Source organism: Rutidosis leptorrhynchoides, chromosome 6, assembly GCF_046630445.1.
Source record: "Rutidosis leptorrhynchoides isolate AG116_Rl617_1_P2 chromosome 6, CSIRO_AGI_Rlap_v1, whole genome shotgun sequence".
Taxonomy (NCBI): Eukaryota; Viridiplantae; Streptophyta; class Magnoliopsida; order Asterales; family Asteraceae; genus Rutidosis; species Rutidosis leptorrhynchoides.
In genome coordinates this window covers 63,068,433-63,093,606 of record NC_092338.1, presented here as the reverse complement: position 1 = coordinate 63,093,606, position 25,174 = coordinate 63,068,433, and the positions used below count along the sequence as shown (strand labels likewise).

Below are 25,174 nucleotides of genomic sequence, written 5' to 3'. Positions count from 1 at the left end.
GAAGAAACTTGGTTACAGAGTATGATATATGCCAAAATCCAGATTGGTCATATGTTGATTATAACTTAAAATTAGACTCATCCATAGTGGGTTGACTTTAATCTATCTATATAAGTAATTACAAACCTGTGCGAAATCATCAGCCAACCAAGACATTTCCTCATGGACAAAATCCCACTTACGTCCTATTAAGCCACTATTTGAAGATTAAAATTTAAATTCTAATGAGAACATGATTCAGTTTGGATGATCAAAGTAGAGAAAGATAATTGTGAGCAACAAATAAATAGTCAACAAGTTCCCGCATAATGTCAGCAAATCAAAAACAACCAAACAGATGTCAGTAAACAACGTATGATCAACACAGTACTCTTAAAAAGCAGCCAATATATATGCACCATATCTACACAACCGGTAATCTATTGCTTGGTCTTCATACAATCTTTCCCACCTTTAGCACCAGCTGAATCAAGTTTCACCTTTGGATCCCTGCTCCAACAATCCCCCAAAATTAGTCAACTACTCCATAACAACAAATATATACAAAATAAATAATGTATAGCTAACTGATAAATTATATCACAAGTCTACATATAATAAACTTTCATTTATTATATAGTTTTTTAAGGGCAAATTACATTAAAATGTCACTTTTTTACTTCGATTTCCTATAAAAAAGGTAACATATGTTTATTTTGACGTTTAAATGATTGTTTTATAATTTGTAAATTAAAAAGAGGAGTATCGTTACTTTTAAGTTAGAGTACTTGATGTGCATCCCCGTAAAAGTCGTTTATGTAGGGATCCTGCATGTGTTCAAACAAATAATGAGCAAAGCGTATAGAATATAATATAATATAGAATATAAAATATAAAATAAAATAAAATAATTATATAAGGTTAACCGAATACAACCTTGCGAAGATGGAGGGATTTATGCGTTGAAACCGGGTAAAATTTATAGAACCTCATGTTCTTAAATGTATCAATGTCGCCCGGGGTCAGACTCTCTCTAAGTCTACGTACCTCCATATTCGCTGTCTTCCTTTCGTTAACCTTGTCCGTGACCAATTCCTATATACAACAAAAATCATCATAAACCGATAAATAATACAATTTACAATTATACTTTAAACGAACACAACAGAAGATATTAACACATCACGAATGATCGAGTAGAGTATGTCTACCATGAAGTGACCCTTCTGATCCTCAGACAATATGTTTAGAGTAATGAATCCATCCGTGAATTCCTAGAAGATATTTAAATGTTTAGTCATAATATTGTATGATAACTTAAACTAAAGGTGGCAAATGGGTCAACACTAATATGGGTGAGTTGACCACAGTTTTGTGTACAGACTGCCTACGAAACCATCCAAAGCTGGTCGTTACAACAGTCCAAAACAAAAAAGCATATAAGAGTAAAGACTCACCTCAATCTCGGATTTCTCAAAATCAAAGTCAAGGTCAATCACCTATAGAAATTCAAGAAAAACAAATAAAGCAAATTAGTACCAACTCAAGTCAAAAGTTAGGTTAAAAAAATCAGTCGATTGTTAGTTGATAAAAAGTCACTAATAACGACAGTCCAAAAAAAATAAAAAAAATAAAAAATAAAAATAAAAAAAAAATAATAATAAAAATAAAAATAAAAACATATAAGAGTAAAGACTCACCTCATTCTCGATTTCCCCAAAATCAATGTCATGGTCAGTCACCTATAGAAATTCATGTAAAACAAATAAAGCAAATTAGTACCAACTCAAGTCAATAGCTGGGTTAAAAATCAGTCGATTCTTAGTTAATAAAAAGTCACTAATATGTGGTTGTAGGTGTAACTGATTTTAGTAGAGCTTTTTTATAAGTATTCAAAAGATAATAAATTAATGCCACACGTGATTGGTGCACATACTAAAGAGAAATGGAACATATCACAAAAGACTTTTTTGCACAGTTGGTCCCTCTATTATACCTCAAATCGCTAGTTTGGTCCCTCGGTTTTTAATTTGGCAATCAGCGTCCCTGAGTTATTTTAATTTTGCAATTGGCGTCCCTCTGTCAAATTTCTGTTAAAAAGCTCCGTTAACCTGGTCATGTGCAATGCATGTGAGGGTAAAATCGTCTTTTTACTAAAACAAGGGACCACCGGCGCAAAACTAAAACTGAGGGACCACTGGCGCAAAAATAAAAATATAGAATTTTTCTCTTTTTTTTCTTTTCTTTTTTTTCTGTTCTTTTTTTATTCTTTTTTTTTTTTCCTTTTTTCTTCTTTTTTTTTAACTTTTTTTTATCGAAATAATACAACAAATGTGACAACCCGGTTTCATTATTATTATTATTATTATTATTATTATTATTATTATTATTATTATTATTATTATTATTATTATTATTATTATTATTATTATTATTATTATTATTATTATTATTATAGTTATTTTTTTATCGAATTTAAACAGGAATATTTTTTTTCCATCGACACCTCTGTTTTTGACCCATTTTGCCAAAACCTCGAATTCGATTCAATTTTCAAAAAGTAATAATGCAGTCCTGTTAGGAATCCTCTAGTGAAACTTCCTGTAAAATATCAACTTCCAATTTTTGTTATCAAAGTCGAATTTACGAGTCAAAGTTTCGGTTGTAAAAGTCAAACGTTTTGTTCATCGCGAAATTCGTATTTGTTTTAGTGTTTCTGTTGAAATTGATGATTCAGAAAGTTTCTATAAAAGATTTGCAACATATTTTGTTTAGGAATCGTGGGTTAAAACAGCTTTAATTTCAAAAACACGATTTGAGTTTATATTTTTTTTTTCACGAACAGCTTCTGCTTCTGCTGTTTCTTTATTTTTGTTTCCTTTCTTTTCGTGTTTGATCATTCCAGTAAAATCGTTTCTGTTTGTTAATCCTAAAACCCATTTCAACGTTTTGATTATTACGATTGAGTATTGTTTTGGGCCGATTGGTTTGAAGAAAATGATGAAGGGAATAAAAACATTATTAATACGGGTTATATATTTACGGGTCTCACATTTAATCAGAAAAACAGAATGGTTCAGATGGTTAGGGAGGTGTCGGGTCAATGAGAGGTCTCGGGTTCGAGTCTCGGCTATGGCATTAATTTTTTTTGAACAAGAAAAAAAAAGTTAAAAAAAAGTTTCGAACAAGAAAAAAAAGTTAAAAAAAAGAATTAAAAAAAGTTAAAAAAAGTTTCGATACAAAAAAAAAGTTAAAAAAAAGAATTAAAAAAAGTTAAAAAAAGTTTCGATACAAAAAAAAAAGTTAAAAAAAAAGAAAAAAAAGGAAAAAATAAAAAAAAAAAGAGAAAAAAAAGAATAAAAAAAAGAACAGAAAAAAAGAGAAATTCTATGTTTTTATTTTTGCGCCAGTGGTCCCTCAGTTTTAGTTTTGCGCCGGTGGTCCCTTGTTTTAGTAAAAAGACGATTTTACCCTCACATGCATTGCACATGACCAGGTTAACGGAGCTTTTTAACAGAAATTTGACGGAGGGACGCCAATTGCAAAATTAAAATAACTCAGGGACGCTGATTGCCAAATTAAAAACTGAGGGACCAAACTAGCGATTTGGAGTATAATAGAGGGACCAACTGAGCAAAAAAGTCATCACAAAAACCAACTTACAGGAGGATATTGGATGCGAACAAAAGTATTTTGTTCCGTATCGTCTTCCCTAAGGGGATTCAAGATGTCTGTAGAAACAATAACACCCGTATCATCATTCAAATTATGATGACCATATTGTTATAATTAATAATAATTTTTTTATTAAAAAAAAAAAAACAAGGGCTAGCATATTCAACAACTTAAACCCTTTCTCTCTATATTCCAGTCAACTCTACCTATTTAAGTAACTAGTCAAACGGTACATATCCAGGTATTCTATGTTAAACCACTATTTTTTACTTACACGGTGTGCAGCTTGTGACCCCCTGTGATTTTAATTGCCCCAAAATCTCCCTACATAAACTCAGATAGTAAACAACATTAGTTACCGAAATTTTTTAAATTAATAAACTCAAGAGCATCAAATTAAAATTAAATTAAATAAAACTGTATACACATAAAAATTATGTCTAATGCAAACAATATATATATATATATATATATATATATATATATATATATATATATATATATATATATATATATATATATATATATATATATATATATATATATATATATATATATAATACAAAAAGATAGAATGAAGCTAAAGTAGACAAAAGTGACAACCTACCTATCTTCACAGCTTAGCATAAAGATTCGAGGAGATTCATGGCTTTCAGCTGTTGGAATATTATAAGGAATCCACCCAAAATTCAGATCGTTCGTGTGAACAATCTTTTCTTCAAAACATTCCATACTTGATTTATATTCAACAGCAACCTTATCAGAAGGTGGAGTTGGAGACTCAACCTGTACAAATGTTAAGCATAACCACTTAAGATTCAATTAAACAAAGAAGCAAAGGGTGTCAAGTTTTTAAATATGGTAACAAAGTACAGTACCAAAAACTAAAGCAAGTTTATACTACTACTTACAGCCAAGATCACAGGTACCATGATTGGTTGAGCATGGACATTAATAACAGGGACTATTTGCACTGAAACAAAGAGAACCAAAAAGTCACATAGAGCCCTGGAACAGAAACATTAAAAAAAATAATACTCCGTAATAATAATAAAAAAAAATTACTACTAATCAAGGCGGAAGAACTTTTTAGGGGGAATCATTTTTTACCACACATTCACCTCCCTGAATTTTAGTATCTTGTCCCCACCATTGTCACCTTAAAATGGGTTGAGGGGTATTTTTGTCACTTTCTTAATTTTAATATTTTTTAAAAATAAAAAAAAATTCCCAAATTTTTTTTTTCCCCAGGAATATTTTTTCCCTAGATTTTTTTTCGCTGGAAAATAGTATTTTTTACAAAATATACTATTTTTTAAAAAGTATATATTTAACATTTTTGAGTTAACATTCTAGATGATTGTGAACTAGTTCGTCTAAATTGCTATTATTATTTTTATAGAATAGATATCCACATAGTAAAAAAAATAATTTTTTTTTGCGTAAAAAATTAATATTCTTTACAAAAAATATCATTCTTAACGAAGAACATTACTAATTTATAACTAGTAATATAATATTTTTTTCTTCTAAATTTAGTCCGATTTAGAGTTTAGGGTTTAAATCCCCAAACTCAAAACCATAAACCCTAAACTTTAAACCTTACGTTTTAAATGCTAAATCTAAACCCTAAACTGTAATTTTAAACCCTAAAACCTAAATCTAAACCATGCGACTAATAGTTCAACGCATGCATGGTTGGAGAATTCAGAATTACCCCCCTAGTACTCGGTCTTATCTCAGCTAAAAATGGGGATTAGTCACATAAAACCGGTCAAAAGTCAAACTAGGTCGACATACGAGTACTTACCCTCTGAATAGCAATAAAGGTAGACTTTATTTCCGTGCAACACCCCATTTTCTTTAAACGCATCCTGAAACATAATTTAAAAATCATGGTTAATTAGTGCTAAAAGTTTCAAAAAAAAAAGAAAAAAAAAAGAAAAAAAAAGACAGTGGAAATATGAATAAAAAACTCACTTCTAAATTTGAGAAATTCCACCCAAAGCCAGTTGTTGGCGAACGAAGCCACCACGGCTGAAATAATAAAAAACGTCAAACACAAGAAACAAAGTAACAAAACAAACATATATAGATGGTAACTAAAGTAGCACAAACACGTACAATTGTCTCAAAAACGAAGAAGTCCTTCCAAACGTTCACCTGCAAGAACAACAACAGTTTTTATTTTTATTTTTTTCAAATGTAACAGAAGCTATCATCGTAATCACAAGTATCTTCTAAATTTATTAAATTAAATATGAAAAAAATAAAAATAAAGTTAAGTTATATAAGAATCAGATACACATCCAAAATATCACTCAAAATTAGATGTGATACCCAAGATAAGAATTATCACTTAAAATCAGGATAGATCTCTTCTTCTCTATGAGACATAAAATACATAGCACATATCTGACAATACTATTTTATATGTAACTTAAACTTTTACTAAAAAGAAAATGCATCAAGTTCGCTAACAAATTGATTGCGTCTAACCTGTAGATCAATGTGGACATGATCATACAATTGTCTGCATATACAAATTGATTATGATCATGTCCACCCATACTATTTTTAAGATAGAAAATGTATCAAGTTCACTACCTAAATTCTTATTTGATCAAAACACATTCTCTGCATATATACTAATCAAATGCCTGCGCAACATAGGTGGACATGATCATACGGAATAACTGAGTACATAACTATGAGCATCAAATACACCAAACAAAGCCAACAATATTGTAAATTCAATTATGAAACTGGTACCTGAAAAGTTATTACAATTACAATTAGAAGAATAACAAAGCCAACATTGAAGTACACCACTTACTATTTAATTAAACAAACAAGCACAGTGTTTCAAAAAGGTAGTGTGACTAGAGGGTGCGCATAATGCGCAATTCACCCGGTACCAGGTCTCGCGCTCGGCGGACTTGATTACCCGAGGTTTTACCTTCAACGGGGAGCCAATGTGCTCGTCATAGGAGGGTTTCCTCGCTTACAAAAAAAAAAAACGAATTCGAAGAAGTTGTTTTGGTAAACAGAAGCTATCATCGTAATCACAAGTATCTTCTAAATTTATTAAATTAAATATGCAAACAAACAAAAAACGTTACGATACATAGCACAGAACTGACAGTTATTTGTGTAAAATTTAAACCTAAAAATCTGTGAAATATAGATTGAACAAAACGAAAAAACTAAGACTGTCATTACCAATTCACGACCAGCCATTGAAATCGCCGTATGAAGTTTCTTGTTCGGTTCTAATTTTTCTTTAGGGAGTTGGGGTTTTATAGAAAAGAAAGATGAGACGAATATATAATACTCCGTAACACAAGATAATAATAGTAATTAATAATAGACAAAATTTCTCAAATAGTCCCTGTACTTTTTGAGTTTTGCTATTTTAGTCACTGTCATTTTATTACACTAAATAAAAATACGGCTCTCTCTCCCAAACGTTCACCTGCATCTTTCTTTTATTACCTCCTCCAAAACCCCATTTACTTTTAAACCTCATTTTCTCTCAAATTAGAGAGATCTAGACCAAGCCACCATCACCACTTTATTCTATTTTGTTTTCCGAACACACCCGCACTAATTTTATTGCAGTTGGTCTCTCGACGCGCCGCCACGCGCTAAAACCCATCTCGGCGGTTTTGTGTTTTCCGGCATACTTCCCGGAATTTTCCGACCATCTTCAGATCTTGGGGTGTGTGGACTTGGCCAAGCTTCTTTTTGGTGTTGGTTTTTGCTTCAGCAACTGCCGGGCAACTCCGACCACCGCAACTTGACCTTACTCCGACTGGTTTTGTGTTCTTGCCCATCTTATTTTTCCTATTTGGCTGTTATTTTCTAATATACGTTTTGTATATATCTTAATTGTATCGTACTAGTACTATTTTTTAGGACGGATTTTTGAATTTTTGAATTTTTGAATTAGTATTTGCCTATGCTTCTTCTTTTGCTTTGACGGAGTATTACTTACTACTGCCTCTACTCTTTGAATTACAACTGTGTATTGACTGTGTTTTATTAATATAGTATTATATATTATATGAAACAACCCAACTCGTATTTTCATACGATAAAATCTTTTTTTTTTATATAATACACATTTACGCGCCAATTAAATATGTAAACCATTCCACAATTCCATTTAAACGTACATCAATTTAAATGTTTACAAAAGGAACAAAGGCCATTAATTAATTCAATACAAGTTTGACCCACTACAATGATAGTTTATAATCCAAACGACACTCGAGCATGGTTTGGGGCTAAACTACCCAAAACGTCAGGCCAACTTCAAAAGCTATCCCAAAAGCACCCCCTGTCAACATAAACGGGAGACAACTAATCCAACCGTATGCCCTTACTCTTGTCTAAGCCGGAACCTATAAAATGATAAACAACGAGAGGGTAAGCAATGCTTAGTGAGTGCAACAATTATACATACATATATATAACCTATCCATTTGCAATCACAATACCAAATACCTCATACGAACTTGTAACTCAAATGGTATGTCAACATACCCGTAACACTAACAAGTCGTACATTATCACACCACTTCATTAGCATATACCCAACTCAGTATATATATAATATGCTAAACAAAAACAACAATCTCAATATGGTTAAACAATATCGCTATGGTGCTACCGGCTCGTGATGGAATTCAACATTTCAACAAGATCATGATATAAATGTATTCATGAAACCAATTCATTAAGAGTTAATATAAGCGGAAGCATGATATTAAGAAAGCATGTTAATATGTTAAACCACTTTAGATGAATTCCATATAGTTATCAAGTCATGAAATAATGCTTACATATAACAACAAAGGAAGTAAATTGTACCTTGATGTTAAGCGAGGTGTATATAAAATAGTTATTAATTTTAGCAGAAAACACTATTAAATACGATACAATTTTACACAAGATATTTATTTATTTATAGAATGGATATACTTAAACCTTGCTACAACACTTATAGGCAGTGTACCTAATCGTACAGTAGTGTAGTTTTTAGTAAGTCCGGTTCGTTCCACAGGGAAATCTTTAAACAAAGCTCAACGCTATATTAGTTTACTTTTATAAAAATACAAACATATATATAAGTAATATTATTATTATAAAGGGGGGTTTTTACCGTTTAATGACCGGTTTATCGATTTTAAAACTTTAGTCGCAGTTAAAACCTAATGTAAAATATAAAATAAATACAAGACTTAAATTAAAGCGTAAAGTAAATAACGATAATGAAATTGCGAATAATAAAAGTGCGATAAAATAAAATTGCGATAATTAAAAAGTATGATAATTAAAAGTGCGATTAAATAACAATAAATAAAAGTGCGATAATTAGAAGTGCAATTAAATATAAAATAAAGGAAATTAAATATGAAATAAAAGAATTATGCTTATTTAAACTTCCGTAATCATGATGTTTGACGTGTTGATTTTAGTTTTATGCCCATGGGTTAATTGTCCTTTGTCCTGGATTATTTAATATGTCCGTCTGGTTTTTGTCCATAACAGTCCATTAGTCATAAATATAAAGTGCGAGTGTCCTCGTCAAATTATTATTATACCCGAAGTTAAATCTTCCAACTAATTGGGGATTCGAATTGTAACAAGGTTTTAATACTTTGTTTAATGAATACACCAGGTTATCGACTGCGTGTAAACCAAGGTTTTACTACTTTGTTAACAATTACACCAATTGCCCTTGAATGTAATTTCACCCCTGTTTTAATTATTCTAGTGGCTATTAATCCATTCCCGTGTCCGGTTAAATGAACGATTATTCGTACATATAAATACCCCGCCCATCGTGTCCGATCGAGTGTATATGGTAATTTATAGGGACGCCCAATTGTAAATCTTTATATTAACATTAACAAACTTTCATTTAGTTAAACAAATATAAAGCCCATTAATAGCCCATAGTCTAATTTCTACAAGTGTCGTTCTTTTGTCCAAACCCCAATTATGGTACAAAGCCCAATTACCCAATTTTAGTAATTAGCCCAACATCATGATTACTTCGTTTTAAATAAGCATAATAATAACTTAGCTACGAGACATTAATGTAAAAAGGTTGAACATAACTTACAATGATTTAAAAATAGCGTAGCGTTACACGGACAGAATTTCGACTTACACCCTTACAACATTCGCTAACATACCCTTATTATTAGAATTAAAATTAAAATTAAAATATAAATTATATATATATATATATAAATTTTACGTATGATAAGAGAAGAAAAAGATATGAATTTTTGATCAGAATTCGGTTTGCTTTATAGGCAGAGTTGATTTTTGAGGCTCCGCGACTCGCGGCATATTTTGCCTTCAAACTCCGCGAGTCGCGGAGATTGAAATTACAGCTCACATCTTTTGGAGTCTTTCTTGCCGACGGATTTTATATATAAATATAAAATATAAATAATTAATATAATTATTTATATATTATATTATATTCTTGTGCATAGTAGACTTGTAATTTTTAGTCCGTTGCGTCGAGCGTTAAGAGTTGACTCTGGTCCCGGTTCCGGATTTTCGAACGTCCTTGCGTACAATTTTATATTTTGTACTTTGCGTTTTGAATCTTGTACTCTTGTAATTTCGAGACGTTTCTTATCAATAATTGGAACCTTTTTGATTGTCTTTTGTACTTTTGAGCTTTTTGGTCGTTTGCGTCTTCAATTCGTCGAATCTGTCTTTTGTCTTCACCTTTTATTATTTAAACGAATATCACTTGTAAATAGAACAATTGCAACTAAAAGCTTGTCTTTCTTGAGGAATAATGCTATGAAATATATGTTCGTTTTTAGCATTATCAAATATTCCCACACTTGAGCGTTGCTTGTCCTCAAGCAATATCGTCTTAAAATACTAGAATCACTTCTTTATTCTTCACACTTTGTACATCAGTGATTTCTATACGGCGGTATAAACAATGGTAGTAACGATATGGTTTACAGTCCCACATGACTATAAAAATTTAGATCCATTAAGGAAATTGGATCTTTATGAAAACATTTGATCTTTTGAAAATTAAATCTAGTTTTTACCCTAGATAAGTTTTCCGGAATAACCCTTTACCGGTGTTTGCAAAATATTTTTGTGGGTTTGGTGGGTTTCAGAATTGAAAATTTTAGCTCAAAACTTGTTGTTTTGTGTCACCCACTTGCTAACCTTGTATTAGGAGAGCAACACGTCCAGTTTACTTGTCCCGTATATTACCTTTCGGTAAACTACCGTCCGGTTGAAAGGAAAGCGTTGAACAAGCAACTGTTAAGGCAATGTCCCGTGACATGCTTTTGATTATGGTCTATAACGTGTCGGACGCAATTACTATCCTTGGTAGGAGCAATAGTAAAGCTCACCCTTATAATTTTTCGGTATGGCACGAGGTCCTGTCTCCGACCATGCTATGCAACCACCGTTCTTACGGTTGACACCCGATTTGGTTCAGGTGACCTAATGAATTCCAGGTGAATTTCTTAGGATTTTACGTTCAATGGTAATGAACGCATTGAAAATGGTTTTTCAGAAAACAAATCGGTTTGTATTTTTGATCAAAATATTTTCTCGTTCATGCTCGAGTTTAGATATCATCGAATTCCATGAGTTTGAATTCTCAATCTTTAAGGTCAATCTCAAGGATTGAGTAATATCAGTCTTAAAAGCTGATTTTTAATCTTTAAGGAGATTATCCTTTTCTGGGGATCTGATTCATTAGTCTTATCCAGCTAATTTGCACGGTGCCCCCCCATTGTACGAGATAAATCCTTCTCATGGTTAGGATAAATCTGACCACTTGGCGACCCTGTTTGATGCTGAGGTCCGTGGATTTCCAGCCGATTTTAGTGATGACTTTTCTAGATTTTTCGTCAACCTACAGCTGATCTGGACGACAACTTCATGACCTAAATCAAGAAGCGCGTGTCTTTTTCGGAAGACTTTACTTCCTTTTAATGATGGAATTTGTAGCGACCCGACCAAATCATGTTTGACGGCGCCGTCTACTTAGGTCCCGTTACGTAGTCATAAGTCTTTAAGACAAAGTTTGACCAAAATATGTCGCCTTCATTTCAAAATAAAGATTTGTTCCCAAAGTTTACAAGAATTGTTCAACCAATAGTTAAGTTACAACGTTATAATACGAATGAAATCTAGGCGACACGGTTTAAAGTAAAGTCAAAAGACGCTCCATGAAATGCACATATACTCGACATCCAATGCAAGTATCAAATAATGAGCGGAAGCATGTATCATGTATCGTTCAAGGACCTGAGAAAAACATAGAAATCTGTCAACGAAAACGTTGGTGAAATCATAGGTTTAAGTAAGTATGTACAAGTGAACCACAAGATTTGCATCAATGAATTAATAGTAATACATTCCAAAAGTTTGTTTCACGAGCACCCAATTATCAATGCTTAACATTTCCTTCCATTGAACCCCATCACTTAGTGCTAGAACATACACTGTTTCTCGAAAATATATTTCATTCGTAAACGGTAGCGAACCGTTTGAATGAGGGTTTGTCAAACCCATATGGATCCATACAACATAAGTTCTCGCTTACACCCGGCAAGTGTAACTAATGATAATCGAATTGAGGATTTTGTTCTAAACTCGTATGTAGAATGTTTGTTTTCCTGTACTTGTGTTCACTTAGTAAAGAAATGTTTATGTTTTCTCATCCCAAATGTAAGTTCAAAAAGAGTAAAAGTGGGACTATGATCTCACCTTGAGTGCACGAGTAGTAAAGTACTTCAACAAGTAAACGTGTGCAAAGAACAATGCTAGTCTTGACCTAAACAATAGGTTGTATCAATAACGGTAAACACGATAGGTCAAAGATGTTCAATTAGTCCTATGGCTCGTTACGACTCGATTATTTAGCATGTGAAATCAAATTGCCAAGTTTCATGCAAGATACAAGTATATAAATAAGTTAGGAAGGTTGCATAATCATTTGGTTAAGTTTGACAAAAAGTCAAACTTTGGTCGGTCAAAGTCAACGAAAGTCAACACGTTCGGGTCGGGTTCCGAACTATTTTTCTAATCTTAGAAATCATATATGAGCATGTTGGCCAAGTTACATGTTAATCGGAGGTGCGTAGCATGCCAAATATTATTCAAAAATTGACCAAGTTGGACAGAATTCTGGCCAGGCCATTTGGCGCGCCGCGCGGGGTAGGGGCGCGCCGCGCCACCCTGCTGCTTCAGCTATTTTTCTGCTTTTTAAATGTGCACGAACCAAAACCAATTCTAACACAATTCTTGACCCGCAAACGCTTATAACGCCTATCATACATCGTTGGAAAGGTATTTTGACAAGGAATGCAACTAAACACATATCATCAATCAAGCTTGCACTTATGACAAACAAAACCGCATTTAATGTTCCATAATCAATGCATTCAAGTCAATATTGCAATTTAACGATTTGGCAACCAAATTACATGTACAATATGCCGTTTCGAAGGTAATTAAGCATACAACACAACCTAACACTTACAATTAACATCTCATGTCATTTAATGCATCAAGAATCCATTCCTAGTTCGTGAAACCCTAACCAAAAGTCACCAAATTTCATAATCAAGTTTAAGGGGTTTCTTGATCAATCTTTACATCATAATGGAGCTAGTAACACTAAGAACAAGATTAAAACATGAAGTCTTAGCATCTAACAACATATGAACACTTAAAACTCAAGATTAAGCATGTTAACTTTCCATATGAACTAGTTACACCAAAATGGCAAGAACAAGCATACAAATCACATAAACAAACTAGACTTGAGCCATAGACACTAATTAACAACCTTTTAACTCAAAAATCTCAAGAACACATAAAATTAGTGATTTTAGAAAGTTACCCAAATGTAATGAGGTTGGTATGGAATCGAAGAGGAGATCACGAGGAGTTCAAATACGTAATTTGTTTGGCAAGATAATCACTAGCTCGATTTAAGATGATGATTCTTTGATGGAGCAAATTTAAGGAAAATGTGAAAGTAGGTGAAATAAAGGAAAATGAAATGAAAATGTGAATGAGTGGATAGAAAGGGTGTTGACCACCACTTTGACCTAGTGGTTTCTTTGACACTTTGACAAGTTTAGTCCCTCATGTTTTAATCGGGTGCGTTAAATTACCTAAACAAGATAATTTGAAACGCGTATCAACGAGACGTGTTATAAACATATAACGGAACATAAATAGTTAAACGGAAAAGTAAATGGAAAAAGGCGGGATGTTACATTACCTACACCTTAAAAGAAATTTCGTCCCGAAATTTAAGTAGGCGTAGTAGTCGTTGTTTCTTCCTCGAGATCTTGCGTTTCCGAATTCACGAATAGATGAGGATACTTCCTTTGCATTTGATCTTGTCTTTCCCAAGTAAACTCGGGTCCTCTTTTGGCATTCCAACGAACCTTGACAATCGGGATTCGGCTTTGTTTCAATGTCTTGACGGAGGTGTCCACAATTTCAACCGGTTCCTCCACGAAATGAAGTTTGTCATCAATGGTAAGCTCCTCGAGAGGAATGACGATATCGGGTTCGGCAAGACACTTTTTCAAGTTGGATACATGGAAAGTAGGATGAACGGAGTTCAATTGAGGCGGAAGATCTAAACGATAAGCAACGGTTCCAATACGCTCCAAGATTTCGAAAGGACCAATATACCGCGGATTTAGCTTCCCGCGTTTCCCAAAACGGATTACACCCTTCCAAGGTGCGACTTTTAACATTACTCGGTCACCGACTTGAAATTCAAGATCGTTGCGTCGTTTATCGGTATAGCTCTTTTGACGACTTCGGGCCGTCCTAAGCCTATCTCGGATTTGAACGATTTTCTCGGTGGTTTCGTGAATGAGTTCGGGTCCGGTGATTTGCACGTCGCCTACCTCGGCCCAACAAAGAGGTGAACGACATTTGCGGCCATATAGCGCTTCAAAAGGTGCGGCTTTAATACTCGCGTGATAACTATTGTTGTAAGAGAACTCGGCGAGAGGTAAGTGCTTGTCCCAAGCTTTTCCGAAATCAACCACGCAAGCTCGTAACATGTCCTCTAAGGTTTGAATTGTACGTTCGCTTTGTCCATCGGTTTGAGGATGATATGCGGTGCTCATGTCTAAACGCGTTCCCAACGCTTCTTGCAATGTACGCCAGAATCTAGAAACGAAACGGCCATCTCGGTCGGAGATAATCGATAAAGGTACACCGTGTCGGGCTACGATCTCCTTAATGTAAAGTTGTGCAAGTTTCTCCATTTTGTCCGTTTCTTTCATGGCAAGGAAGTGTGCGGATTTGGTGAGACGGTCAACAATAACCCAAATGGTATCATAACCGCCCGTCGTTTTTGGTAGTTTGGTGATAAAATCCATCGTTATCCTTTCCCACTTCCATTGCGGGATCTCGGGTTGTCGAAGTAGTCCGGACGGTCTTTGGTGTTCGGCTTTGACTTTGGAACATGTCAAACACTTGGAAACATAAGTAGCTACGTCCCTTTTGATGTTCGGCCACCAATATAGTTGTTTAAGGTCGTGGTACATCTTATTGGCACCGGGGTGAATCGAGTATCGTGACTTATGGGCTTCATCTAAAATAAGGCTTCGTAGATCCCCATAACTAGGCACCCAAATTCTTCCGGCGAAATATCGGAGTCCGGTTTCTTTAACTTCGAATCGAGAGGTGAGGACGTTCAAGTGTTCGAGAGAGATGTTTTCATCCTTAAGAGCCTCATCTTGGGCTACCCGAATTTGGCTATTAAGGTTGGTGTGAATGGTGATGTTTAAAGCTCGGACACGGAGAGGCACCACTCTTTCTTTTCGACTTAAGGCATCGGCTACTACATTTGCCTTCCCGGGATGGTAACGAAGCTCACAATCGTAATCGTTTAAGGTTTCAATCCACCTTCGTTGTCTCATGTTTAGTTGCTTTTGATCGAAAATGTGTTGGAGGCTTTTGTGGTCGGTAAAGATAGTACTCTTGGTCCCGTAAAGATAGTGTCTCCACATTTTAAGTGCAAAGACAACGGCTCCGAGTTCGAGATCATGTGTCGTATAGTTTCGTTCATGAATTTTAAGTTGTCGAGAAGCATAAGCAATGACTTTCGTTCGTTGCATCAATACACACCCAAAACCATGTTTTGAGGCATCGCAATATACAACAAAGTCATCATTGCCTTCGGGAAGTGACAAGATAGGAGCGGTGGTTAGCTTCGTTTTCAAGATTTGGAATGCGGATTCATGTTCGGTCGCCCAAATGAATTTCTTTCCCTTGTGAGTCAAGGCGGTTAGAGGACGTGCAACCAAAGAGAAATTTTCGATGAATCTACGATAGTACCCGGCGAGACCCAAAAATTGACGAATGTGAGTAGGAGTAGTAGGAGTCTCCCATTTGCTAATGGCTTCGATTTTCGATGGATCGACTTTAATACCTTGGTCACTTACAACATGACCAAGAAATTGAACTTCCTTTAACCAAAATTCACACTTGGAGAATTTGGCATAGAGTTGTTCTTGTCTTAAAAGTTCAAGCACAAGTCGGAGATGTTGTTCGTGCTCTTCTTCATTTTTAGAATAGATCAATATGTCATCGATGAACACAATAACGAATTTATCGAGATACGGTTTGCACACGCGGTTCATAAGATCCATGAACACCGCCGGTGCGTTAGTGAGACCAAATGGCATGACAAGGAATTCATAACTACCATAACGAGTTCGGAAAGCGGTTTTGGAGACATCTTCCCCCTTAACCCTCAATTGATGATAACCCGAGCGGAGATCGATTTTCGAATATACACAAGACCCTTGTAGTTGATCAAAGAGGTCATCGATGCGAGGAAGAGGATATCGGTTCTTAACCGTCAATTTATTTAGTTCGCGATAATCAATGCACATTCGTAGGGATCCGTCTTTCTTTTTAACAAACAAAATCGGAGCGCCCCAAGGTGAATGGCTAGGTTGGATAAAACCACGATCAAGTAGTTCTTGGATTTGACTTTGCAATTCTTGCATTTCAGATGGAGCGAGTCTATATGGTGCACGCGCTACGGGTGCGGCTCCCGGAATAAGATCGATTTGGAATTCAACCGGTCGATGAGGCGGAAGACCCGGCAATTCATCGGGAAATACATCGGAATAGTCACTAACAATTGGCACATCATCGATGTGCTTCTCATCGGACTCGACTTTCTTAACGTGGGCAAGGATCGCAAAACAACCCTTACGGAGTAGTTTTCTAACTTTAAGGCACGAAACGAGGTTGAGTCTGGTGCAACTCTTATCGCCATAAACAATCAAAGGTTCACCATTCTCGATAGGAATTCGGATTGCGTTAAGATCACAAAGAATGTGAGATTTCGTTTTGACTAACCAATTCATACCGATTATTACATCAAAGCTTCCTAGTTCCATGGGTATCAAGTCAATTTCAAATTCCTTACCCAAAATGTTTAACGCACACCCCCGGTAATATGTGTTGGCACTTAATAGTTTCCCGTTAGCCACTTCAATGGTATAAGTGGTATCTAATGGAAGAGGTGGAGTGCTGAAAGAATGAGTCAAAGTCTTGGATACAAAGCATTTATCGGCACCCGAATCAAATAAACAGGAGACATAAGAATTGTTGAGAAGAAACGTACCCGTGACTAGTTCAGTGTCATCCCGGGCTTCCTCGGTGTTTATGTTGAAAGCTCGGCCGTGCGTGTTGGGGTTATCTTTCTTCTTTGGGCATGCATTTCTATAATGACCTGTTTGACCACATTCGAAACAAGTGCCCGTCTTTGGTGCATTGGGCCACTTTCGAGCGACGGGAGTGGCACTTTTACAATCGTTGGCCTTATGACCAACTCCTTGGCACCGGTGGCAAATTATCTTACTACATTCGCCAAAGTGATGTTTGTTGCATTTGTTGCAAAGAGGTAGATTCCCGGCATAACCCTTCTTGCCGTCGGAAGTGAAAGATTTCTTGGCAAAGTTGTTGTTGCTTGATTGGGAGGGTTCCCACTTTCTTTTGTTGCCGCCCGATTTATCCTCGGCCTTAGGTGCCGGAACTACGATTTCGTCAACCGTTTCAATTAGTTGGCGAGCCATGTTCATAGCGGCTTGATGAGTAGTGGGTTTGGATGACATCACCCCTTGTTTGATGCTTTTTGGAAGACCGAGCATGTAGAGCTCAATCCTTTGAGATTCGGGGTTAACGAGATTAGGACACATCAAGGATAGTTCGGCGAAGCGTTGATTATAAGCTTTAAGGTCGTTTCCGACCGCTTTCAAAGCTCTTAGTTCTTCCTCAAGCTTTCGGGTTTCTTCGCGCGGAAAATATTCAACAATCATCTTTTCCTTTAGATCGGCCCAAGAGAGGGCATGAGCTTCATCGGTACCCACCGATTGAACATAGGTGTTCCACCATGTTAGAGCAATTCCGGAGAAAGTGTGAGTGGAGTATTTGACCTTGTCTTGGTCCCGACAACCGCTTATGCTAAAGACGGCTTCCGTTTGCTCAAACCATCGGGTGAGCACGACCGGTCCCCCGGTTCCATCAAAAGTGTGAGGTTTGCACCCCATGAAAGCTTTATAGGAGCATCCCTCGTTTGAGTTTCCGGCTCCATTGTTGTTGTTGTGGTTGTTATTATTATTGTTGTTGGATGAGTGACCGGCCATGGCCGCATCTACGGCGGTAGCTATCATCCGTTCGAGAGCTTGTTCGGGAGTTTCATTGCGGCGTACACGACGAGGAGCCATTGTTCCTTCAAGACACAAGAATATCATTGATTAGTATTCTCAATAATACTAACCGTGATATAGAATAAAGATAAAGAGAAGTTTTTTTTTTTTTTTTTTTTTTTTTTTTTTTTTTTTTCGACTCGCCTTAAATTCTTTATGTCATAATGTCGGAACGTTCATACGAGTCACCGTAATATAATCCCGGAAATTATATTACCCTAATTCATATGTGCATTCGACATCATTTCATATAGTCAAGGTGGCGTGTCAATCAAATTAAACAACGTGAGATTAAGATGAACTAAGAGTAGATATGATTAGAAACGTTCGAGTATAAATGCACAAGTAGTCAAGTAATTCCTACTTCAAGTCTATATGCCGGTTGTAGTCTAGACTCACCAATGTACCCTATGACTCGAGGTTGACACTAATGAACTCTAAATCCCTACAACCAACGCTCTGATACCATCTGTAGCGACCCGACCAAATCATGTTTGACGGCGCCGTCTACTTAGGTCCCGTTACGTAGTCATAAGTCTTTAAGACAAAGTTTGACCAAAATATGTCGCCTTCATTTCAAAATAAAGATTTGTTCCCAAAGTTTACAAGAATTGTTCAACCAATAGTTAAGTTACAACGTTATAATACGAATGAAATCTAGGCGACACGGTTTAAAGTAAAGTCAAAAGACGCTCCATGAAATGCACATATACTCGACATCCAATGCAAGTATCAAATAATGAGCGGAAGCATGTATCATGTATCGTTCAAGGACCTGAGAAAAACATAGAAATCTGTCAACGAAAACGTTGGTGAAATCATAGGTTTAAGTAAGTATGTACAAGTGAACCACAAGATTTGCATCAATGAATTAATAGTAATACATTCCAAAAGTTTGTTTCACGAGCACCCAATTATCAATGCTTAACATTTCCTTCCATTGAACCCCATCACTTAGTGCTAGAACATACACTGTTTCTCGAAAATATATTTCATTCGTAAACGGTAGCGAACCGTTTGAATGAGGGTTTGTCAAACCCATATGGATCCATACAACATAAGTTCTCGCTTACACCCGGCAAGTGTAACTAATGATAATCGAATTGAGGATTTTGTTCTAAACTCGTATGTAGAATGTTTGTTTTCCTGTACTTGTGTTCACTTAGTAAAGAAATGTTTATGTTTTCTCATCCCAAATGTAAGTTCAAAAAGAGTAAAAGTGGGACTATGATCTCACCTTGAGTGCACGAGTAGTAAAGTACTTCAACAAGTAAACGTGTGCAAAGAACAATGCTAGTCTTGACCTAAACAATAGGTTGTATCAATAACGGTAAACACGATAGGTCAAAGATGTTCAATTAGTCCTATGGCTCGTTACGACTCGATTATTTAGCATGTGAAATCAAATTGCCAAGTTTCATGCAAGATACAAGTATATAAATAAGTTAGGAAGGTTGCATAATCATTTGGTTAAGTTTGACAAAAAGTCAAACTTTGGTCGGTCAAAGTCAACGAAAGTCAACACGTTCGGGTCGGGTTCCGAACTATTTTTCTAATCTTAGAAATCATATATGAGCATGTTGGCCAAGTTACATGTTAATCGGAGGTGCGTAGCATGCCAAACATTATTCAAAAATTGACCAAGTTGGACAGAATTCTGGCCAGGCCATTTGGCGCGCCGCGCGGGGTAGGGGCGCGCCGCGCCACCCTGCTGCTTCAGCTATTTTTCTGCTTTTTAAATGTGCACGAACCAAAACCAATTCTAACACAATTCTTGACCCGCAAACGCTTATAACGCCTATCATACATCGTTGGAAAGGTATTTTGACAAGGAATGCAACTAAACACATATCATCAATCAAGCTTGCACTTATGACAAACAAAACCGCATTTAATGTTCCATAATCAATGCATTCAAGTCAATATTGCAATTTAACGATTTGGCAACCAAATTACATGTACAATATGCCGTTTCGAAGGTAATTAAGCATACAACACAACCTAACACTTACAATTAACATCTCATGTCATTTAATGCATCAAGAATCCATTCCTAGTTCGTGAAACCCTAACCAAAAGTCACCAAATTTCATAATCAAGTTTAAGGGGTTTCTTGATCAATCTTTACATCATAATGGAGCTAGTAACACTAAGAACAAGATTAAAACATGAAGTCTTAGCATCTAACAACATATGAACACTTAAAACTCAAGATTAAGCATGTTAACTTTCCATATGAACTAGTTACACCAAAATGGCAAGAACAAGCATACAAATCACATAAACAAACTAGACTTGAGCCATAGACACTAATTAACAACCTTTTAACTCAAAAATCTCAAGAACACATAAAATTAGTGATTTTAGAAAGTTACCCAAATGTAATGAGGTTGGTATGGAATCGAAGAGGAGATCACGAGGAGTTCAAATACGTAATTTGTTTGGCAAGATAATCACTAGCTCGATTTAAGATGATGATTCTTTGATGGAGCAAATTTAAGGAAAATGTGAAAGTAGGTGAAATAAAGGAAAATGAAATGAAAATGTGAATGAGTGGATAGAAAGGGTGTTGACCACCACTTTGACCTAGTGGTTTCTTTGACACTTTGACAAGTTTAGTCCCTCATGTTTTAATCGGGTGCGTTAAATTACCTAAACAAGATAATTTGAAACGCGTATCAACGAGACGTGTTATAAACATATAACGGAACATAAATAGTTAAACGGAAAAGTAAATGGAAAAAGGCGGGATGTTACAGAATTGATTCATCGTGTAGATCCATCTCTTCTTTTCTTTCATCGGGTAAAACAGTTTAGTTTAGTCCAAAGCAAAAGTATTTTTAGTTATTTGTTACAGATAGATGTGACATATGTTTAAGATAACTTGGTAAATTTTCCCACACTTGGCTTTTATTTTCCTTTTTATCGTCCTCTATTACATTTTAAATGAATTTTAACATTTTGGGTTGTTTCTCAATTTATGTCCTTTCCGAGGTAACAATAATTTCGGTGTTAAAACCTAGTTTTATCGTTCATAAATATGTATAAACATGATTTTGAGTTCATTTAATTGAAAATTTTGAAAAATTTTACTAGAATTGGGTAGTCAGTATATAAGACTAGGGCTGTTCTTTATTATCAGAGAGCACTAGATTCTAATACAACTACTGCTTTACTAGTATTTTTAATGGTAACCAAGTGTTTAAGATAAAAATTTTAAAATCCGAAAGAATTTAACCCCTTCCCACACTTAAGATCTTGCAATGCCCTTATTTGCAAGAAATCAGTAACAATTTAAATTATTGAGGGCGATTTGTGTGAAAATGATTAAATTTTACCAAAGTTTCCAAATATATTGGCGTTTGTTTGCTGAATGATAAATGGTGCACATCATTTGTTCATTCCGTCTTGTTGTTATTTCACATATATTTTGCATCTTGTCGTCAAAATTAGTTGCTTTTGCTGAACTTAATGCCAGTCTTTGAAAATGCGTTGTTTTACCCTGTTGTGTTCATAAGATAAACTGCAAACATATATACATATTTTTGAAGTTTGGTATATTACCCCACATTCAAAAATTATTAAAATCTAAGAATAAAAGTTAGACAATTATAAAAATGATTACAATATTAACAAAAATATTAAATGTATCAATAATTACAAATTACAAAATAAAAAAATAATAAGTAAACTAAGGATGATATTGGTACCAATAGGGGTTCCAGGCATAACCATAAGTGCTATAGAATGCTTCGGCAGGGTCATACGTAGGATATGGTGGCTGCATCTCTATAGACCAAGGAGGGAAGATGGGTTTCGGTGTAGGAATATAGTTTCTACCTATATGTTGGCAATGAGCTATGATTTGGTTCTGATGAACTTGCCAATCTTCAAATGCTCTCTGTCTAGCATTTTCGTATTCCTGAGAAGCTATAAACCTATGCATTTCTTGCATCTCATTCCCCCCTCCTACATTACCTTGCTGCTGGTTTCTCTCCACCTGTGGATGTCTACCATGGTATCGTACTGCGGCGTTATTTCGCCTCTTCAAAACTTTCGCACCATGGTATACATTTAAACCTATAGTATCGCGGGGTTCCGGCTCTTCTAGTAATAATCCCCCCCGACTTATATCCACACCGAGATATTCACCAATCAAAGTAATAAAAATACCACCTCCTATTATGCTATGTGGTCGCATCCCCCAAACCATAGCTGATAAATAAAAACCCACACAATATGGTATACTTACAGCGCTTTGTGGGTCTCGAATACACATATGGTAAAACAAATCCTGTTCATTTACTTTTTCCTTGTTTTTACCCCTTTGTGTAATCGAATTAGCTAAAAACCTATGTATCACTCTTAATTCGGCTCTATCTATATCCAAATAAGAGTAATTTCCCCCTTTGAAACGGTGATGGCTTGTCATTTGACTCCACACATCGTGTGTATCAAAATTCTCATCTATCTTTCTACCGTTTAGTATCAATCCTCTACAATCGGCAGACGCTAACTCCTCAGGCGTATATATACGTAAAGCCTGAGCCATGTCCAGTAAAGACATGTGGCGCATCGAACCGCCTAACAAAAATCTAATAAAAGAACGATCGGTTAAACTAGCTACCCAATCATTCAACTCTATACTACATAACAATTCTTCACACCATACTTTATATACAGGTCTACGTATGGTGAATAAACATACCCAGTCATTAAAAGAAGAATTACCATACCTCTGTACAAGTAATTCCCTAATTGACCCGGCCAATTCTACAGCTTCTAAGGGTCCCCATTCTATGACCCTCGGTACCTCAACAACCTTGGAATGAAGAGTATGCAAACCCCGTTGATATTTTGGATAATCTATCCAAAGTCTGTCAAATCTCAGGTTCGGGTGCAACTCTTCCAAGTGCATATCAGAAAAGGTCATGACTGGATGAGGTATATCCTGCTTGTAGTAGTTATCCACCTCCTGTTGTTCCAAATTCTCAGCAGGAGCATTGCGGGCTTGGGATGAAGATTCACCCCTTTCATTCTGCAAAACACATCAAACACAATTTTTGTGCATCCAAATATGCATTAGTGTCAGCAAAATCATCAATCAAAATAATTACAATGACATTATCAATTTATATCAAACTTAAGCTCATTTTCACATTTTTATCAAATCTACACTTTTTCAAATAAGCATATACGAAAATTTTCGCCAAGTTCATAAGCATTCAACTCAAATAACATGTCAAAATAATCATTACTAACAATCAAACAAGTCTCAAATGGCATTATCTTTCAAAAATCAAGTTCAAGAATTTTAGACTTGAAAAAGTCCACTTTAATTCTCAAAATCATGTTTAGGCTCAAAGTTTGGATCATTTAACTACCTAGACATGTTACACTACTCAATTTAGCAACAATTCATGACAAAAATCGGCCATAACCTGTTTATATCAAAAAGCCCCAAATTTGCTCAAGAACACAAACCCTAGATTATTCAAAATTTGAAGTTTAAGGCTTCTAATCATGTTAAACAGCATCAATCTAGGTTATACAAGCATAATACATAAACAATTTAAGTCTAATTACACTAAAAAGCATCAAAATCAATTTGGGGACAAAATTGCTCAAGAACACCAAATTTCGAATTAAATGGTGTTTAGGTGTAGAAATTTACCGTTTTTCTTGAGTAATTCTTAGATAGCATCCTTCTCAACATGATTTTAGCAAAAAATTTGGTGATTAACGGTTAAAAATTGGGATTTTTGGGGGTGTTTTTCGGGTTTTTCGCGTGCAGTTTTCGCTGTGTTTTTATTGTTTTGGGGTTGGGACTGATCTGTTGTTCGGTTATATTTTTTTTCTGATTTTTAGTCCCTCCGCGAGTCGCGGCGAAACGCACTCCAAACTCCTCGACTCGCGGAGTTTGGTATTTTTTTTTTTTTTATAATCATTAACTTATTAAAACAATTAAGTAATTAATTTTAAAATTTTGTTTCCCTTGTTATTTAGGACGAGGTCGTTTCGGATCGATGTCCTAGTCCGTCCTTCGACAAAATTTTAAAATTTGTCTTTTTGTAGCGATTGTTTTAAAAGCTAAGATTTTTGGGTTTTTTCAATGTTTTTGGCATACTTTAATTCAATAAGATTAAAAATAATGATAATAAAAGTTCTCGTCCCTCCCTCGGGTAAAGCAATTTCGGTTCAAAGACCTAGTCTTCAACTTACGACGAATTTTAAAAATCATATTCTTAACTTAATGAGATAAAGTAAATTTTTGTTTTTAAATTCACACAACTTAAATATAAAATTCAAAATTAAAAATTAAAAATTAAAATTTAAAAATTCACACCAAACTTAAAATTTAAAATGCATAAAATTAAAAATTTATATTTTAAAAATTAAAAATTCACACCAAACTTAATTTAAAAATTTTTAAATTCATACTAAACTTATATTAATTTTTCAAATATTTACAATTTTAAATATATTGTTTTTATAAAGTTTACAATATTAATTTAAGATTTAAATATTAATTTTAAAAACATGGTAAAAAAAAAATTAAAAATCTTTTTGTCTTTTTATCCCACTTTAATCAATCAAATATTATCAAAAATATGCGCCCCTCTTTTCGGTAAAGTAATTTCGGTTCCAAGACCTAATTTAACTCATGACGAATTTTTGAAATATTTTGGGTTGATTGATTAAAGATATTTATACCTTAAGAATAAACGTTAAATTTCGAAGTG

The 25,174-nt window shown here is 34.9% G+C and overlaps 1 protein-coding gene and 1 long non-coding RNA gene across 2 annotated transcripts; both read right to left on the bottom strand.

Moving 5' to 3' along the window:
- Positions 1-260: 260 nt before the first annotated feature.
- Positions 261-1,721, bottom strand: LOC139856017 (uncharacterized). The gene is made up of 6 exons (XR_011761639.1): positions 1,680-1,721; positions 1,437-1,478; positions 1,191-1,253; positions 916-1,074; positions 752-806; positions 261-489 (listed from the first exon to the last, which is right to left on the bottom strand). It is a non-coding gene; the product is annotated as an uncharacterized lncRNA (long non-coding RNA).
- A 1,903-nt stretch (positions 1,722-3,624) lies between these two features.
- On the bottom strand, positions 3,625-4,689 carry LOC139853694 (protein HEAT INTOLERANT 4-like). The gene is made up of 4 exons (XM_071843063.1): positions 4,566-4,689; positions 4,262-4,440; positions 3,929-3,978; positions 3,625-3,710 (listed from the first exon to the last, which is right to left on the bottom strand). The coding sequence occupies exons 1-4, from the start codon at positions 4,584-4,586 to the stop codon at positions 3,625-3,627; spliced, it is 336 nt and encodes a 111-aa protein (XP_071699164.1). The 5' UTR covers positions 4,587-4,689.
- Between the last annotated feature and the right edge of the window lie 20,485 nt (positions 4,690-25,174).